The sequence below is a fragment of the Vespula vulgaris genome, chromosome 13 (assembly GCF_905475345.1).
Source record: "Vespula vulgaris chromosome 13, iyVesVulg1.1, whole genome shotgun sequence".
NCBI lineage: Eukaryota > Metazoa > Arthropoda > Insecta > Hymenoptera > Vespidae > Vespula > Vespula vulgaris.
The window spans coordinates 1,722,068-1,737,500 of NC_066598.1; the positions used below are offsets into that span (position 1 = coordinate 1,722,068).

At 32.8% G+C, this 15,433-nt stretch overlaps 1 protein-coding gene across 2 annotated transcripts in view; it reads left to right on the forward strand.

Moving 5' to 3' along the window:
• Positions 1 to 203: 203 nt before the first annotated feature.
• LOC127068401 (Fanconi anemia group J protein homolog) overlaps positions 204 to 15,433 on the forward strand; it is an 89,567-nt gene continuing 74,337 nt past the window's right edge. Inside the window, exon 1 of one of the 2 annotated variants that reach the window (XM_051004528.1) lies at positions 204 to 221. Coding sequence is in view for 1 of the 2 variants with exons in the window: in XM_051004526.1 (XP_050860483.1) it covers positions 7,743 to 7,789 (47 nt within the window). In the remaining variant the exon portion in view is untranslated. Of the gene's footprint in view, positions 222 to 7,709; positions 7,790 to 15,433 lie in introns of those variants that run through there. The other variant, XM_051004526.1, reaches the window with a different exon arrangement.

A 15,433-nucleotide genomic window follows, 5' to 3' on the forward strand; every position in this document is an offset into this window, starting at 1 on the left:
AAAAAAAAACAATAACAGATAAGAAAAGAAAATAAATCCAGAGATAAACATTGAGTAATAGGTCGGACGAACGTCCTCGAACAAATTCCTAGAATTCGTTAACAATGATATATACAATATGATACATACAAACAGTACAAGGTTATCGAACAAAGCGTAACAGTCTTCGTCGAGTCGCAGAAGTGAGAAGATCTAGAAATATTCTCAAGCAGTTTAAAATGGTAAGACGAAATAAATTTTCATATTTAAAATAATTTATCATTAGATTAATAATCCGAATTAAAGTTCGTTTTCTATCGTACATCGTATCGATCGAACGAGAATGAAAAGGAGCTGTGCGTATAGGAACATACAAAAATCGTATTTAGATAAGATTAGACATAATTTATTAATAATTATAATAAGTCGCAATATAGGTACATTACATTACAGTTTTAGTTTCTACGTTTTAACAGCTTCGTTTTATTACAGGCATATTAATCATATATTTTATTAGTATCATTATTACATAGAAATATCAGCTTCGTTACTACTACGCATTATTATTACAGACACACACACACATATATATATATATATATTACATATATTAGAAAATAATACCGATAACACCGTTACTATTACATTTGCGATATAAATGTATTTACCGATACTATCAATATAATATCTTAATTTATAAGATTGCGTATTTAATACGTACATACATATGTACATACATACCTGCGTATTTAAGATTAAGAAAGATAACAAATCTTTCGAATACTCGTTACGAATTAATATACAAATTTTTCTATTAGAAAAAGAAGATCTTTAAATATGATTATAATAGAAAAGAAAGAGAAAGAGTAAGACAGACAGAGACAGAGACAGAGACAGAGACAGAGACAGAAAGAGAGAGACAGAGAGGACTTCCTCTCCTCTTCCTCTTCCTCCTCCTCCTGGCATCCTTCAGGCAACCCAAACGAAAGGTAGTTTTCGCGAAAAGGGGAGAACTGAGAGACGGTGTCGGTCGACACTTGTCTCTTCGTGAAAAACTGGACGTTCCTCTCCATGATCCAAAGGCGGAGAACTCGGTGGTCCAAAAGAAATTTCAACTCTCTCTCTCTCTCTCTCTCTTTCTCTTTCTCCGTCGTTCTCAAAACCATTTCAACTCTCTCGAACACGGATAGATCGAAAATAAGATCTTGGTATCGTCTACCGAAAAGATCGACGCCATTGCCGAGTCTGTTCTCCATCCATCAGCAGAGAACGTTCGTCTCGTCTTCTGGCATTCTCTACCGCTATCTCTCTCTCTCTCTCTCTCTCTCTCTCTCTCTCTCTTTCATTTCTCTCTTTCTCCCTTTCTCTTCTCTACAGCACCCTTGGCCCATTCCTATCCTCATTCCCTGTCCTCCATCCTTCATTCCTCCTCAGCCTTAATTCCAAGCGAGCGACCGTGCACATTCTCCGTTACGTCCTCTCTCGTCAACCTTCTCTCTCTCTCTCTCTCTCTCTCTCTCTCTCTCTCTTTCACTATCCATCTATCTCATTCTTTCTTTCTTTCTTTTTTCTTTCTTACTTGTTTATTTCAAAGCTTCATCTTTCTTTCTCTCTCTCTCTCTCTCTCTCTCTCCCTCTCTCTCTCTTTCTTACCCTCTCTCTTTTTGACATTTCCTTCTTGTTCTTCTACTTTCTCTCTCTCTCTCTCTCTCTTTCACTCTGATATTTCCTTCTTCTCCTTCTTTAGTATTCTCTTCTTTCTCTTTCTGACAATTCCTTCTTGTTTTTACTATTCTCTCTCTCTCTCTCTTTTTCTCTCTCGTCTGATCTCTTTTAGATTCCTCTTCTTCTTCTTCGTCGTTGGAGATCCGAAAATGCCTCGATGAATCGAGAAACTCAACTTTGTCTCTCTCTTTCTCCTTCTTTCTTTCTTTCCTTCCTTCCTTCTTTCTTTCTTTCTTTCTCGTGTCACCTGTTTCAGGTAGAAGGAGAAATGTCAGAGAGAGGCAGGTGACACCGCAAATACTTTCCTGGCCCGTAGGATGAAATAATTTACATTGTCTCTCTCCTCGTGCGTGCGACTTCCTTGGGAGCCATCGATTCCTTCTTCCTTTTCATCGTGAAACCTTCACGATGAATTCTTTTTTTATGTTTTTATTTTATTTTATTTCATTTTTTTTTTTGCTTTAATCTCTTTTCTTTTTTTTTGTTTTATTTGTTTATTTATTTATTCTTCCTTTTTATTTCTCTCTCTCTCTCTCTTTCTTTCTCTCTTTATCTCTCTCTATCTTATTCCAAAGTACCTATCGCAAAACGATATTTAATACGACTAACAACGAATCACAGTTCGATCGACGCCGATTATTATTATAAAAATTATACGTTCTTCTTTTTATCGTACGTCTCGTTAATGGAAATCAATTTAAAAATGCTTTTTTAATGACAAGATTTGTCTGACCAACGATCCTTATCTGCACCGTTGTAGATATAATTAGTCAATGAATTTTTAATATCCTGTGTATATTACTGTGTTATTATCAATGATTTTTACTGTCAGTTTTATTATTATTATCAATGGTCTTTACGTTTATGAAGTTGTCGATTAATAATCGATAATTGGAATGAACCACAACTAGTATTATTACTATTGCTACTATATTTATTATTACTATGATTAAAAATCTCAGGTTGATTGATTACTCCATAGTACATAAACATATATATATATATAGTATATAAGCATATATATACATATATCAATGAACAACGATTCAATGAACTATTACTACGTATTACTATTACGTATTACTAGACGTACGACATAGAATGATAATAATAATAATAATAATAAACATTACATTTGCAACAATAAGCTAATCCAAGGATTAATTAATTAATCCAAGTAATAATTCATTATTCATTAATTTTTAATTAATAGATCTTCCTTCCTCTCGTTTGTTTCTTTTTTTATTTTGTCATGTTTCGTGAAATTATCTGAAAGAGAGATGATAAACGAGAAAAAGAGAAAGGAAAGAGGGGGGAGGGAGACAGAAAGAGAGAGAAAGAAAAAGATGAGTGTAACGAGGCGTTGATGGATCGTAGAAAAAGGTTAATGTATGCGCACGCAGAGATCTTCGAAAGAAAGAGAAAGAAAAAAAACGATATATATATATAAACCAAGAGAAAGAGAGAGAGAGAGAGAGAGAGAGAGAGAGAGAGAGAGAGAGCTATTAACGTCGGATCATTACATAATTATAGAGTTTTACAAACGATTCTTTGCACGCTGAGAGAACAGAACGTGGTAATAGAATATAAAAAGAAAAAAAAAAACAAAAAAATAAATAGACAGAGAAAGACGATGTTTCGTATAATTGGTGGAACGAGTGAAATTAATTCATCCTAATAGGACTTCTTATTTATTACTCTCGATGTATCGACGCGTTTCTTTAGATTATTCGGTGTTTGTTATTTATGTGATTAATCATCGACTATTTTGATCGATCGATAAAAAAAGAGGCAAAGAGAAAGAGAGAGAAAGAGAGAGAGAGAGAGAGAGAGAGAGAGAGAGAGAGAGAGAGAAAGAAAGAGAATGTTATAAAATAAAAAGTTAAAGGTTAAATATAACAAACATTTTTTTAATAATTATTTGATCGATTTCGTTTATATATTATATATCAATGATTTTGTAGATATTTTGTTTATAAAAACGTTTGTCACGTTTGTAGTTAAGAAAAATTGTTAAGATTTCAAAAAAATAACTTGTTTCGCGATAATTTCACGATACAATAAATGAGTATTTTCCGAGTATTAGAAAAGTAATTTATTGATCGATTCGTAAATTCATTACGTGCAATTAGATAGATTGGTCATTAATATAGAAATAATTCTAACAATTGGAAAATTAATTCTGCTTATCGGGGAAATAAATGAATTCGATGGAAAGTTTATAAAAAGATTTCTTGAATGATAACATATCGGGTGAGTAAAAGAACGTACAAAAATTAATCGTTACATACATTACGAGAAGGATCGACAAATAAATTCAACAGTGGTTAAAAAATTTATTAACGAAGTATACACGTGTATACATACACACATACACACATACATATATATATATATATATATTATATATACCATCTAAAACATCATACGATGAAAATCTAATTTTCTTGCGCCACAACGAACGCTTATATGTAAAGAGTTTAAATAAAAATAAAAAAAAATGTTGCTTTTAAAAAACGAGGAAAAAACGGAAAAAGAAAACAAAAGGAAAAACAAAGAAGCAAAAAAAAAGAGACAGAGAAAGAATGAAAGAATGAAAGAAAGAAGGAAGGAAAGAAAGAAGAAAAGAGAAAAATGTGTAGGAATACGTTTTGCAGTTTAATTTGCCAGCTCTTCTTCGAATTCACGAGGACGAGGACGAGGACAATGAAGAACGGGAAGCACGTCACGAAGGCTAACCGTGCAACGTCGTACCAGTACTAATACTATGCAGTTCGAGTCGTTCCACGTAAGAAACTACCGTACTGCGCATCTATCGTGCGCGCGTTAACGTCGATTATACCAATCTTACATATTTATTAGATCACCACGCAGCTGATCTTCATGCTAATCTCTTTTATTATTCTAAATTCCTTACACGTATACATATTCGTTTTATCTTTGTTTTTTCCCTTCTTTTTCCTTTTTCTTGTTTTGTCCTCTGTTTTTCTCTGTTTTCGTTTGATCTTTTTTTTTTATTTGTTGATCCACCATTCAAAATTATTACAATTTTATAATAAATATGTAAAGAGAGAGAGAGAGAGAGAGAGAGGGAGAGACTTAACATTTTGACGAATCATTTCGTGGATAGATAAAGTCATTAACTAATTATTCCGCAGATACATAAATCCTAGATTTATATACCTCATGTGCATATAAATCATTAACTAATTATTCTTTAGATACATAAATCATCGACTAATTACTTTCCTAGTTATATAAATCACTGACTGGATTTCTTTACAGTATCACCGGTCTTCGCGATTTGAACGATGAACTTTTGATATTTGAAAATAGCAATCTCAACAACGATAATAATTATAATACAGATATGTTAGAGTACGAGTATTTGTGAAATAATTTTTAGATGAAATGCTTTTTTTTCTGATCATTCTATGTTAAACATTTGCAGTTGACGAACTTTTTGAGATCATAAAAAAGAGATCGTAAGAAAGAAAAGAAGAAAGAAAGAAAAAGGAAAAATGAAAGAAAAAATGAAAGAGAGAGAGAGAGAGAGAGAGAGAGAGAGAGAGAAGGAAAGAGTGGAAAAATGTTGGAAAGAGGAAGAGTAAGCGAGTTTAGAAATTAGAATTTCACAAGGAGTCAGGTAGGAAAGCGTAAAAACGTAGATTCGAGTCTGTTAAACACGATGTCATTATAATTCACTGGCCGTGCGAAGGAGTAACTGTACAGAAAGCCCTTAAATAATGCCGTCGAGCTTATCTTCTTGGATCGGGGACACCCCTTGCCTTCGTGGAATACATCCTCTAACGTCTCTCCTCGAAATCCTTTTTGGTCCATACATCTTTCTCTCTATGTTTGTCTTTCTCTCTCTCTCTCTCTCTCTCTCTCTCTGTTTCTCTACGTCACTCTGTCTGTCTTACTGCATCGCTATTTGAAAAGAGAAACAAGAAAAATGTTTATGTATATACAGTTTTTCTCTTTAAGGTAGCTTAAATGTTATTAAAATAAAAATTAAAATTAAAAGAATTATTATTATTAAAAATTGTTCTCTCTCTCTCTCTCTCCCTCTCTTTCTCTATCTTTCTGTCTCTCTGTTTCCGTGTTTGTTTATATCACTCTGTCTCTCTTATCGCATCGCTGTTTGAAAGAAGAAACAAGAAATTTTTGTGTATACAATTTTTCTTTCTAAGGTAGCCTAAATATTATTAAAAAGATTGTTTCTTTTCCCTTTCCTTCTTCTTTTCGTACTTTATTTTATATTATTTTTCATGCCTTGGAAACTGGTAAATTGATATATTATACCTATGATATGTGATATGTATCTAAATTACACGCGCGTGAATAATAATTAATTTATTCCCATTATTACTTTCCTACGGAGGAGTATCAAACTGGTATTACAATCTTTGAATATGTTCGATTAAAAAAGGAGAAAATAAATAAATAAATAAATAAATAAATAAATATGAAAATAATAAAAAACTGATCCCAACGATGTTACTACTTTGTAAGAGAGAAACAGAGAGAGAGAGAGAGAGAGAGAAAAAATCAAAAAAAAAAAAAAAGAGGACAATTAAGAGAAACAAAAAAAGAAAAAGACCAACAAAAAAAGATTTAACGATTCAAGCGATTACGCGAGAAAAAACACGGTGGTACGTAAGATTGGTAAAATCGTACGATCCGTAAGATACAAAGTTTAAAAGTCGAGAGAAGATGAAAAAAGTAAAAAATTGATAAAAAAAAAGAAAAAAAAAAGGAAAAAGAAAGGAAAAGAAAGAAAAGGTAAGAAAAGGAAATAGTCGACGTCGATTGGCTGGCATTTACAAGGACAGCTGTAACCGACGGAATGACTTATAATCCGAGTGTCACGCGGCTCGTGTTAATTGCCCTTTTGCACCGGCGTCGCCCTTTTACAACACAACGGCGGCTTAATCGTATCGGTTTACAGCCCCCGTGAAAACCCTTAGAACGTTTACGACAGTCAACTCAGAACTACACGAAGACGACAAAGAAGAAACGACAAAGAAGAGAACTAACTCTCCTATCACGAAGATCGAGAGCGAACGCGCGCGCACTCGCTCATCGTACCATCACCATCATCATCCCGAATGGTCCATTAAATATCACGTCTCGTCACATACCGACACGAGAAACCAGTATTTTCAATAATAATTATCTCTCTTTCTTTTTTCGTTTCTTCTCTTTTAATTCTTTTTTTTCTCCTCTCTCTTTTTTGTTTTTTTGTTTTTTTTTTTTTCTTGGTACTATTTCTTTAACTCTCTTTATCTTCTTCTCTCTGGTATTATCACCACCTTTTAAAAGGTTTAGAACGTTTTCTTTTTTCTTTTTTCTTTTTTTTTTTTTTTTTTTTTTTTTTTTTTTTTTTTTTTTTTTTTTTTTTTTTTTATTAATTTTTATATCCTCTCGGCATCTACTCTCTTTCTCCCCGAGAGAAGAGAAACTTTGTCTTCGTTCTAAGCTTTAATGTCCCCGACAGAAGGGTTGAGATATCGAAATATGTTTTTTTTATTATGGATCAGATAATTATTTTGAAGAAGAATTTGTGATGAGAGAAATCAAGCTTGTTTCTGTTTTCTTTTCTTTTCTTTTCTTTCTTTCGACGTATCAAGAAATTTGCTTTTCATGTTTTTTTTTTTTTTCTTTTTTGTTGTAATAACGATTTGATTTCTCAACTTTATTGATATAAATATTACGATTGATATCATTTATCTAGTTTTAATTTGTTATGATTGTCTGTATATCTTCTCGTTTGAAAGATTTTTGATAACAGGAGATTTTGAAATCGTTTTATTTATAGTTAACGAATGAAGAAGTTTCGTTTTGATCGACGTTGTGCTATTTTCCTCTCTCCCTCTTTATCTTCCTTTCTTTCTTTCTTTCTTTCTTTCTTTATCTCTTTCTTTTTTTTTTTATTTTTTATTTTCTTTTTTTTCCAAAGCAGACATCCGTACTATACGATGGTGTTGACACGCAAAGAGTTTTAAGGGGCTTCCCGTGTGTCGTTGAACGCGAGAATGGAAAGGTTTCTACGACGGAAGAGTACACGCTTGAAAAAAGACAGGTATCCTTTGAAATGTATTAGTAGTCCGATTAGATTCTAATCGTTACACGTATATTCACCGTATCATGTTTAAAGGAATACCTAGTTTATTGAATAGATAGATCATCGTAAGTAAATCAATCGATCTCGTGAAAAAAAAATCACATTTATACGATAAATTATCAATTTTTATTTTTTAATTCGATTAGATTTTGATAGATAATTAATTATTATAATATATGTACAATGCATAGAGAACGTATTTAAGAATGATATACGTATATCCGATATATATTCGTATGTTTGTGTTGTAGAAAAAAAAAAAAAAAAACAAATTGAACATTTATGTCGTATTATATTTCAGAGCTCGATTAGATTCCTATCATAATAATTATTAGGTTTAACCAACGATACAAGTAAATGTATTCTTTAACTGCAATTCAGTAACTTTTTTTATATTATCGTAAAATATTATACTATCGTATAGTAAGTATATCATAATTTTATTTATTTACATATATATATATATGATATTATAAATCTCGACATTATTTATTCGCCGATCAAATACTATATCAATAGATACATAACTCAATGCAATACAATAGCACGCTACAAAGTGTCGTTTATTTACATATAAAATATTGCAATTTTCGGTGTTACTTGTCGGAAATTATTTTTTCTCTTCGAAAAAAGATTTCTTTTTTTATCGACCTTCGGAAAATCACTAACGAACGATCTCAAGAGAAAATAAAGAACTAGACGAAGTTGTAAGTAAATATTTGTTTTGGTTTAGAGGCTAAAAAAGAATGAGAAAAAGAAATGTATAAAAAAAGAAAGAAAAGAAAGAAAAAAGAAGAAAGAAATAATAAAGAAACATACGTATGAACTTTCGAAGGAACAACGGCATGCGTGTCTCGTAGCGGTCATTATGTTGCCTTTACGATAGTCATTTAGTATGCTTTTTAGCTGCGGGTTAACAGCTGTGCATTTCACGGCTCCCTGTCGTGCCGAGTATTCTTCGACGCGAGAGAATGCACGCAACCGGTGCGAATCGAGTGCGAATAGATTACTATAGCCGAGTAGAAACGAGAAGAAAAAGTCAGCTTACTACTTGGAAAAGGATAATGATTGTTTTCTTTTTCTTTTTTACCTTTTTCTTCTTTTTTCTTTTTTTTTTTTTTTCTTTTTCTTTTTTCAATTCCATGAACTTCCGATCAAGATGGAGGCTCGATTTTAATTAATTCGTTATAATAATACACGTTGACGATTGTTCCTTTACAATTTTCTTTTTTTTTTTTTTTTCTTTTTGTTCTCTTTTTTCGAAACAATTTTTTTCCAGTCAATCCACCCGTTATTAAAATCGTTCGAAACAAACGATATTTGATCCTCGCGATTTTTTTTCTGACGCTATTCAATTAAACGATTTATCCAAACGATTCATTTGTTACAGTCGAGTCCTTGTTACAATTGATTCTAAACAATTTGTCCTTTACAATGTCCCAGTTACAATGCTCCTTGTTACAATGGTTCTAAACGATTTATCCGATACAATGTCCTTGTCGTTAAATTGTTCTAAAGGATTTAACTGTAACAATTCTCTCTCTCTCTCTCTCTTTCTCTCTCTGTTACAATCGTTCCAAACGATTGTCCAAACGATTTAACTTTTACGAATAGCGAACGAGAAGATAAAAAAAAAAAAGAAAAAAATAATAAAGAAAGCAAAAATGTTTTTTTCGAATGGGAAAGATCTTTCGAGATAGATCGTCGCGATCTTTTAAGTGTCCGAACGCGATCGTGAATTTGTTTTTCTTTTTTGTTTATCTACCAATCCCATTAATACCCATTTCTACACTTTGGAAGATATTCTTAAGGATTTTCGAAGACAAGGTGGATATCCATCAAGACCATAATTTGAAATGAAACCGGTCTGAGGACGTCGCGAGTCAAATCCTCGAAGCCAGCCGTCCGTCCTTCCATCGCGACGAAGGAAGGAACTCTTCGAGGAAGGAAGACGCGAGAGATCCTGTCAGATCAAAAGGAGCGAACTTCTCGATTGACGGCTCTAAAAGAACGAGAGAGAAGATAAGAGAGAGAGAGAGAGAGAGAGAGAGAGAGAGAGAGAGAGAGAGAGAGAGTTAACGAACGTCCTCACCCCTTTTAGAATATATACTCCGTTCAACGAAGCATTAGGCAAAACGTATCCTTCAAAGATTGGCATAAACGTTTCAAAAATATCCCTTCGTTATTTTCCTTTTTTCTCTCTTTTTCTTTCTTTCATTTTTGTTTTTTTTTTTTTTTGATAAATATAATATAATATCTACAAGTTATTTATCTATTTAATTTTATATTTTCATGAAGGAATTGTTTTTACGAGTAACGAATAAGATATCTTTGTTTCTTCTTTTTCTTTTTGAGTATTCCAATCAATTTATTTACTGCTATTTCTTTTTACCGTTCGTAAAAGATTGAAGGTTTGTTATCAACTTTGTATCTCTCGTTAAGCTTCCGATCGATTCTCTTAGACATAATAATTACAATAGTAATAGCAATTACTATTACTATTAGCATTTGTAAAAATGTCTTCTCTAAACATTGTCGATAGTAGGAAATTTATTGGATAAATAAATAAATAAATAAATAAATAAATAAATACGCGGAGTGACGATTGGGACCGGTTTGAAGAGTAAAGGAAAAATATTTCACGGGCAAAGTCACTTTATTAACCGCAACGATCCGAAGGAAGATGGAAGGTAGTTGAGAGAGCAACTACTAGCAACAGACAGACAGAGAGAAACAGAGAGAAAGAAAGAGAAAGAAAGCATCAGCAAGAGAAACAGCATCGCCGAAGGATCGAGGATAAAAAGAGTGAAAGAGAGCCGCGGACGCGACTCTCTTCGGTGTGAATCTCATCTTTTATTCAGCCGTTCGATCCAGGTGTGGTGTGAGTCGTGTGACAGTGCTCTCTCTTCGGCTCCTCTTTTCTCTCCTCCTGATGTTTCCTGCACCTTCTCCACCTCCTTCACATCCTACTTTTCCTCCTCCTTCTGATTCTCTCAGCACCATGGATCGTGCGCATGGGTATTCCAAAGGACAGAGACACATCGTACCACTTAGGGTGTGAAACCGGCGACGTGCCATCGAAAAATTCGATCCTCTCTTTCTCTTTCTCTGTCTAACTCACAAACGTAAGCGTACACACATACACAGAGAGATACGAACGTTTATATGTACGTATATATGTGTATATGTATGTATGTACTCGCTTGCACACCCAATGGTAGTTTCTCTTTCAAGAAAGAATTTACTTTGAATCCTATCTCGGAGTTTAAGAACCGACCATAAAATCGACCATCTCCTTGTTTATCTGTTGTTATCAAATAGACAGGTAAACGAGTAGGTTTATCAATACGAATAAAAAGTTGATCTTTTTTTCTTTATCTCCGTTAAATCACTTAGTCGATGATAATCTAAGGGAGATTGTCCGATCAATTCGTCGATCGCATCTTTACGTACTTACGATATTATACGGTGTTACGATATTTTCGATCTAAATAAAGGATTACTAATAGATACAAAAAAAATTGCCCGACATATACATATACGACATATAAAACAAAAATATCTAAAGATCGAAGGGAGTGGATAGAAAAGAAATTATTAAAAATTAATCATGTACTTCACAACGGAAATAAATATCAGCGAACGAAGAAAGAGAGAAAGAAATAGAGAGAAAACAATAGAGACGGAGAAGGAAGACAAATAATTAGAAAAACAAAAAAAGAAGAAAAGAAAGAGAAAAAGAGTATGGAAGATAGATAATGAAAATGATCGTATTGCATAGAGAAATGGAAATTATGAGCACGTTTAGGGTCGTCTAATTGGGCCGTCAACGTCTCGTTATCCTGTCTGTGACGGCAGAGGCCATTCCTTTTCTTTCGTTTCGTTTCGTTTCGTTTCGTTTCGTCCCAAGGACCGTGACAGTTGGTACCAGGACCGATCCAAAAGCCACGCTGTTCTGATCGTCCTCGTCGTCCTCGTCCTCATCCTCGTCCTCGTCCTCGTCCTCGTCCTCGTCCTCGTCGTCCTTCCTCCTTGAACGTCCTTTCGGTCGTCGTTAACCCGGCCACGATCTTCCTCGCAAATTAAATGTCCCACGGAAACTACCTTCTCTCTTCGTCCTCCTCTCTCCTCCCTCCTCCCTCCTCTTCCTCTTCCTCTTCCTCTTCCTTGTCATCCTTCTTCTACTCGTCCTTTCTCCGCTTCTACTAGTTTATCGATTCGTAATGGTCGAACGTTCTTCTTGTCGTCCTTCCTGCTTGCAAAAGTCATCTACGTTGATCATGCGATATTCCGTCTACGCGATACCCTTTAAAATAAGGAAATAAATAAGAATGATATTGTCTTTTTATACGAACGCGCGAGTGCATTTTTTTTTTTTTTTTGAAGCTCGAATCGATTAAAAGTAATCGTCTCGTTGGTTTTTAATTAAAGAGATTATTTTATTTAGTGGATACGATGCGCGAGAGTCATCATTCTCTAGTTGGATGTGAATTATTTTTTACTGATCTTTAGATATTGTTATATAGATTACTTATAGATATATATATATATATGTATTTATTTATATGATAAGACGATAAAAGAGATAGAAAAATAATTGTTAGGATTATAAGCCGTGGTTCAGATAAGTCACTCTACAGAAAAAAGAAACGTGAAAAAAACAAAGAGAAAAGAGAAAAGTTTAAGAAATAGAACGATCGAATTACAATAATTTCTTTAAAAAAAAAAAAAATATCTAAGCGATTTACAAACGAAATAAAAAAAGAAAGAAAAAAAAAAGAAAGAAGACCGTTCATTCGACGTATCACCAATGGGTACTCCAATAAGATAGGAAAGAAGCGGTAGAATTCGCAGCATCCAAGCGTAATCTTTCGAAACCCTCTCATAAACTTATTACTCCATTAACGTACGATATCAAGCAACACGTTCGAAAGGAAAATCAAAAAAATAAAACTAAAAGAAAGAAAGAAAGATAGAAAGAAAAAACGGAAAAAAGAGAAGGAAAGAAAAAAGAAAGACAAACAAATAGAAAGGGAAAAAATAAAAATTAACAAGTGAAAAATTCAAAAGCAATTCTCTTTAATAATTTATCGTCGATTCGTAAACATTCGAAAAATCCTGGGAAAGAGAGCATAACTACGAGCAAAGGAAAGACAAAGAGAGACAGACACAGAGAGAAAGAGAAAGAGAAAGAGAAAGAGAAAGAGAAAGAGAAAGAAGGCGAGTCGGTTAAAGTTAAAAGAAACTTCGTAGTGGTTCTGTAAAAGGGCAGGTGAAAATTGGTGAGAGAATATCGCCGACGCTCGAGTATATCGCGCTCGTTTGAATTACCGACGTCGTACTAATGGCCGAATTAAGCGCCGTTTCTATACGGAATTACGGAAGCCGGTTCGCCGATATTTCAAGCATTCGCCGCCGTTAAGGCGAAGTAACGAGGCGAGATAAGGCCTCCCCACCGTACTTAAGACCCTTAAGGCCCACACACAAGGCTCACCTTCCTTCACTCTCTTTCTTCTGCTTCTTCTTCTTTCTCTTCTTCCTCCTCCTCCTCCTCCTCTTCTTCTTCTTCTTCTTCTTCTTCTTCTTTATTTTATTTCTTTCATTTTTCTTTCCTTTCTTTTTCTCTTTCATCGTCTCCCCTCTTTTTCCTCTTTTTCTCACACGTTTCTACTCACATAATTTCCAAAGATATATATATATATATATATAAAGAGAGAAAGAGAGAGAGAGAGAGAAAAGACGATTACAAAGATAATTAGATGAAAAGAGAGAAAAAGAGAGAGATGAAAAAATTGATAGAAAAAACATAGATGATAAATAGAAAGAAGAAAATCGATAAAAGAAATGAAAGAAAATTTATTCTCTTTTCTTCCTCTTTCTCTCTTTCTCTCTATCTCCTATCTTTTTTTTCTTACGTCGTGTTTTAAATAATTTTTAATATTATTCATTCTTATTAATCACGAATTACGTATTCACTTTGCTTCGACGAACATTTTGCATGTTGCAAACTTTGCAAAATGGCAGAGGTATCAAGACCTTCCCGAATTCTAACTGACTTCCTTTTTTCTCCCTTTCCTCTTCTTCTTCTTCTTCTTCTTCTTCTTCCTCTCCTGTTTTTTCTTCTTCCTTCTTACTTATTTCTTCTTTCCTTCACGTTCTATGCACGAACGCGTGTCCGTGAATAATTACAAACCATTTATGGGCTCGACGCGCACGTTCATCCCGATATTACCATCTTCGTTTTTATTCTTACACGCTTATGGTGTAATTATCGGTTTTATCTGTACGAAAGTAAATAGATGAAGTTTATTTTTCTGTAATAGTATGTGTATATATATATATATACATCTAATTATATGATCGTAATATCATTACGTTTCGGTTGTAACTGTTTTTATTCAACCATATTTTCCTATGCAATATTTTATTTTTTGAAAGAAAAAAAAAAGTATCATTTGCTATATTTATATAAACACTTGCATATAAATTGTTAGAATGAAAACTATTAAAATTGGAATTATTTATGACGGATGTATAAATTGTTAGAATACTAAAATATTAGAGTTGAATTATTGAAAAATTAAATTTTAAGAGATCTATCAAATATCATTGTAATTTAATAATGATATTAATATTCAATTAATTTTGAATAGAAAAATTTTTAATGGAAGAATCCAAAAGTGTTATTTTGTCGGAAGAATTTTTTCTAAAGAAATGACTACCAAAGGTTCAAAAAAAAAAAAATAAAATAAAAATAAAAAAAGAAAAGAAAGAAAAATGAAAGAACTTGTTTCTTAAAAAGGTGCACGATATAAAAGGTGCGAGCTGTCACGAAATCCAAGATCAATCCTCGATACTGTCCCTAAGATCGACTTAATCGTTCAGAGCTATCGCTGCTCAACTCTGATCGTGCGAATTATCGTTAGAAGACGTTTCCCCTTCTTTAATAAAAAAAAAAAAAAAAGAAAAGAAAAGAAAAGAAAAAAGAATCCAGGAAAAGAAATTGTTAAATATATCGAACACCACAGTTGCACTTGACAAGCAGCTGGAAGGTTGTAACCCAGAAAGTTTGTCCTTTTTTCCTTTCTTTTCTTCTTTTTTTGCTTTTCTCTTTCATTATTTTTTCTTTTTTATTTTCAACAAACCCTTCATCCTTCAGATACGAATCAATTTGCGCGTGCACATAAAATATACATAAGTCTTTTATCTATATATATCTATATATATATATATACGTAGGTATGTATGTACAAATACGCATCGTTGTTTTTCTAAAAAAGAAAAAAATTAATTGTGTACATCAGGTTAATTAATTAATTACATTTTATACATTATATAAATACCATGATTTATAGATAATGTTTGAAGTGAATCTTAGATCATTAATATACAAATTGAACAAAAAAGAAATAGTATAATTACGATTATTAATAAATTAATACAGATAGACATACATCCATATATGTGTTACAATTAGTAAAAATCAATATATATATATACGAATGTATGTATATGATATTACTTTTAACATGGAAATAAACGAAAAAAAAAATATTTGTCACGTCGTTGAGTCAATGAGATCAAGAAAAAGAAAAAAAAGGA